Here is a 4,747-nt window from a genome sequence, read left to right as displayed (position 1 = left end):
ACACACACACACACACACACACACATCTTGTTTATTCTAAGCCCTGATCACTGCTGTGACAATCTGCCTGGACGATGATGGCAGCCGGCCATGCGAGGCGTCTGTGACGCTGCCATTATGTCACGTTCTGATTCATAATCAGATTCTGAGATTGTAATCAGCACCCTGCCTCTGTCACCTGAGGGTGCAGGAGCTGCACCTGCTTCATGTCGCAGTGTCAGGCAGCTGAGAGCGGGGGCAAACCGCACTGTGCTGTTTGACTCAGAGAGGGGGAAATAAAGGCTGAGAGTGGCTTCTAGTTACAAAGCAAACACAAGTGGGAAGTAAACCTTTGTCTTAGCCTTTTTCTTACTTCATCATGACCTCATTATTGTCTTTATAAGAAAAACTAAACCTCATTATTGTCTTTATAAGAAAAACTAAACCTCATTATTGTCTTTATAAGAAAAACTAAACCTCATTATTGCCTTTATAAAAAACTAAACCTCATTATTGTCTATTGTCTACAGGTAGTGCTTCCCTTTAGTTTCCTGTCATACCTAACAGCTGAAGGGATATAAGCTAAAGGTTATATAATGAAATGAAAGCAGTTCATCTACAACCGGTTTTACATCTTTGTGTGTGACTAATGGGAATCTTTCAGCAACTCCTCTGACTCAAGTCAGTGGACCAAAGAAGAAGAAAAAAGTTTATTTGTGCTGAGCAACAGAAAAACACCAGGAGCTTCTTTTCTCGTTCTATTTTTGTTGAAAAGCTAACCTGTATTGCAAATTTGYAGATTGACTGGTTTGGAAAAAGATATTCTGCAGATTTTTCCAGCTAAACTGCTGACCTTACAAACCAGGTTTAAAACCAGTTTTGGTCTTTTTTAGTCCTTTTGATAACAAGGCAAAACAACTTCCAGTTTTTCACTAAAATAAATGTCCTTTATTTATGTGTCTTCATTTGACCAAATTGAGATGAGCCAATTCTGGTTGTATTTAGCTCATGYTCTTTATGCTTTTTCATTGGTGCAATAAGTGACAATACAGCTGTAAGTGTCTTGTTCTGTGATCATAAAGACTTATATTTACAACCTTGAACCTTCAAACCATGACTACATATTGTGGTAAAACATGTGTAAGTAAGTACCATATTTTAATGTACAGAAAAAATACAATAAATATTAAAATCCACTATGTGGAATGTGACATCAAATCAATATACCACAACGATAGCAATATATAATTGTGTTATGTGTCACATTTACACATCTGCAATAATAGTAAGTTAATTGTTTAATGCAAGTATTTGAGTAATAATTCGCCTTACCATAAAAATAAAGATAAAACTCTGATTGTAAATAGAAACAGTAGCTAATTTTAAATATTAAAAAGGCCGGTTTAAAAAAACACAATAACACAACTGAAGCCTGTCATTGGTTAGTTCCTGTGTGTCTCACACTCAGTAGTGATGTGCGGTCGTAACCGAGCCAGCTCTGTGCGCCATTTTGTGTCACTTTTTTTATTTCCTAAATTTTTTTGTTTGTTTGTTTTTATTTAAAATTGTGTAACTATTTTGGCAAAAACTTTCACAGATCTTGTTGTCAATAAGAACATGGTGGGGTACAATGTATCAAACACAATAGGACAGTTTTCAAAAAACACAGCAGAGATAGTGCATTTGAGCTTTATGCATATGTTAATTTTATATAATGTAAAGTTGTATGAAAACATACTAATCAAGTTTAGAATAACTATTTTGTTCTAAACTGTCTTGTATTTTAATGCTAATTGTAATGACAAAAACAAAATGTTTAGTAGGTATAGTTTATACTATATTAGATTATAATGCTAATTATAAAATTTAAAAAAAAAATACAATTAAGTATGAATATTATTAAACCAAACTATGTTACTCTAATTCTAATAATAAAAACCATAAATTTGTATAATTCTTTTGAACAATACATCATTGCTAATTGTACTACCCTATTCTGGTTTGGTGCTAATTTAAATGCTACTGGCAATTTTAATGAATGAAAACTAGATATGACTAATATACCGTAATGCTAATTGCAATTATACAATTAGCTTACAAAATAACAACATGCTTATGCTAATCCTAAAGATAAAAAAGTTTAGTATAGATATTTTAAATTGTACTATGTTGTAATGCTTAGTCCATAGTATACGTATTTTAAAGTATGCTATACCCTAATGATAACATGAGATAAAAATTGATATTTTAAAATACAATGTGTTAATTCCATTGCTAACTTCATTGTGCTTTACAGTTACAATAAAGGTATTATGATTTGGATTCTACATATGCGTGTCTTACTGTATTTATTTGTGTATAATATGATTTTGAGTATAACACGATCATCTTTTTTTTTTTTAGATAAAAAAGCAATAAAAAATCTAATTATCAATAACCCGTGTATAATACTACCCCCCTCTTTATGGATGATTTTTAGGGTTAAATTTCTAGTATTATACATGAATAAATACAGTAATTATGAAAGCTTTAAATAAGTGCAGAAAGAACCGACTCTTTTTGGTGAACGGAGTCAAAAGGTTTGAATCCCGGAAAAGAATCGAAACTCCCCGCTCTCACGAGGACTCGTCAGGACTTGCTTTACGTTCTCCGACAGAAGAGGCGTTGTTCTCGTCTTCTGTTGCTCGCTGTGCCACTTCTCCGAGACAAATTTCCGCTTCCTGCACCGATAAACACCAGCCACCAAGCCGAGYCGAAGTTACTGCAGCGGGACACGCACGGGAATTACCTGCCCGTGTATTTTCGCTACAACCTYCTCGAGCCACGAGAATGTTTTCACGGCTTCCCGTTTGATTAGCGCCCACCAGAATCAACTTTCCTTTAACGCGTGTTGCACCAGTCCGGAGACTGAAACWGAGAGAGAAAAAAAGGGGGTGAAAGGAAGAAGGACCGACGACACAGTCACGGAGAAAGGCAAAGACTGCTTCGAGTATTTTCCTCCCCCTTTCCTCTCCGCCTTTGTTAGCGCCGTCTCTTTCAGCCTCCAGGATGTCGGAGCGAGGAGGGCTCCAGCGGACTGGGGGCGTCCCTTCGCCGCAGCCCTCCAAGCCGGTGAGCATCACCTCCAACCGGCCGGTCCACATGAACCTGTACGCGACCTGGGAGGTGGACCGCTCCTCGCCCAGCTGTGTGCCGAGGTATGTGAGGGTTGGGGAGGCTGTGTTTACTCTTACAGGGCCCGCAAACAGACACAYGGGGTGCCTCTTTTTCAGACTGTTCACCTCATTACAATGACCTTCTGGGGTAATTACCCTGACCCTTGCTTTAGCATGAGATCTAACGCTTAGGAAGCCCATTGTTGGGCACATTTGTGACCTTTTGGACCTTTTTAAACTATCATTATGAACCTAAATGCATGGAAACCTGCTGATACTATGTTATCACAATAAAACAGTTTATGCCAGAGCATGGCTTCTGTTCTTGCACATCTGATCTGTGCACGCCCCCACCAAAAACCATGCGTTTGATGACCGACTTCAGCTACAACTCAATGTGTACACTGCATGATGTGTCTGAAATGGCACGTGCAGTAGGTGTGTTTGTGTGTGAGGTTATGATGAGGGCATTGCATCAAGGTCAGCAGAGGCAAAGCCACTTCAGCCACTCCAGACGTGCAGCGTGTGAAACAAAAGACTGAAACAGGGGGTCATTGTTTGACTGAAACACTCAACAGTGGGGTCTGTAATGGCTGTCAGCTGTCTGACGTATGTGAAAAGAGAAGCACTTGGCCTTTCTTGTGTGATAAGACGTATCAGGCTCTTGTCTGTAGTTTAACCCATATTTGCCAGGGCAGAGTCAAAACCATGGTCATGAATTAGTTTCTTGGGCTGCCACTAAAATGATTGTTTTTAAGTGAAACTGGCATTTCTGTTGCGTTACAGCCATTCATGTACATGACAACACTGGTTGTTTTCTTGGACACAAAAACTTTTTATATCCAGGTCTCGGAGTTGAGGTTTTTGATGATCTTAACTAGTGATGGGGCCGATCCAGTGTCTGCATCAGGCTTTAATATCAACATCATTAGCAGATGGGAATTTTCCGATCCAACTTGAGGAGATTTCTGATCCATGAGCCTTGTCTGTTCTCTAAAGTTGTCGCTGAAATGACTCCAGAAGTGGTTCCTTGCCGGCTGCTCTTCTAGCCGACTGCCATGTGTGGATTTCCTGAATGGAGGCGAGTCCCTAATAGGGTTGTCCTGATCAGATACTCAGTATCGGTGGCAGATATGGCCATTTTTTGAATATCGGGTAGAATGGGATTTAGTCATGTGATCGAGCCGATCCAGTTTTCACGACATTTTTCAGCATCATCATGCTTTACAACTTGCTGTTAAGTCAAGACGCACACAAGTATGCAACCAAGTCCACGGTGTGGGAACACTTTTCAATGGAAAACAACGATGCTGAAACTGCATCTTGCAAAATTTGCAAACTGGATGTTTCTGGTGGTGGGAGCAGCAGGGCTCGCTTTAATACTACCAACCTTGACACTTGGAAAGAAATAAAGAAATAAAGCTATCGGATCAGTATCGGAAAGACTAATCATTAAAAAAATCGGATTGTATCAGGAGCCAAAAAGTCTGGATCGGGACATCCCATTCCCTAGTCCCTAACCCGAACCAGAAGTCAAATTCATCATTCAAACTAACCTAATTAGTACAAAAAAAACCAAAAAAAAAAAAAAAAAAAAAAAACATATGTCCAAA

At 38.8% G+C, this 4,747-nt stretch overlaps 1 protein-coding gene across 2 annotated transcripts in view; it reads left to right on the top strand.

The window, feature by feature from the left end:
• Positions 1-2,592: 2,592 nt before the first annotated feature.
• Positions 2,593-4,747, top strand: part of pacs1 (phosphofurin acidic cluster sorting protein 1) — a gene marked incomplete at its 3' end in the record, with an annotated part of 100,066 nt that continues 97,911 nt past the window's right edge. For both annotated transcript variants that reach the window (XM_014026808.1, XM_014026807.1), the window contains 1 exon segment: positions 2,593-3,176. In XM_014026808.1, the coding sequence (XP_013882262.1) occupies positions 3,028-3,176 (149 nt within the window).

The sequence above is a fragment of the Austrofundulus limnaeus genome, unplaced genomic scaffold (assembly GCF_001266775.1).
Source record: "Austrofundulus limnaeus strain Quisiro unplaced genomic scaffold, Austrofundulus_limnaeus-1.0 Scaffold591, whole genome shotgun sequence".
Taxonomy (NCBI): Eukaryota; Metazoa; Chordata; class Actinopteri; order Cyprinodontiformes; family Rivulidae; genus Austrofundulus; species Austrofundulus limnaeus.
The sequence above is the reverse complement of the archived record's forward strand: the minus strand, read 5'-3'. Positions and strand labels throughout refer to the sequence as shown.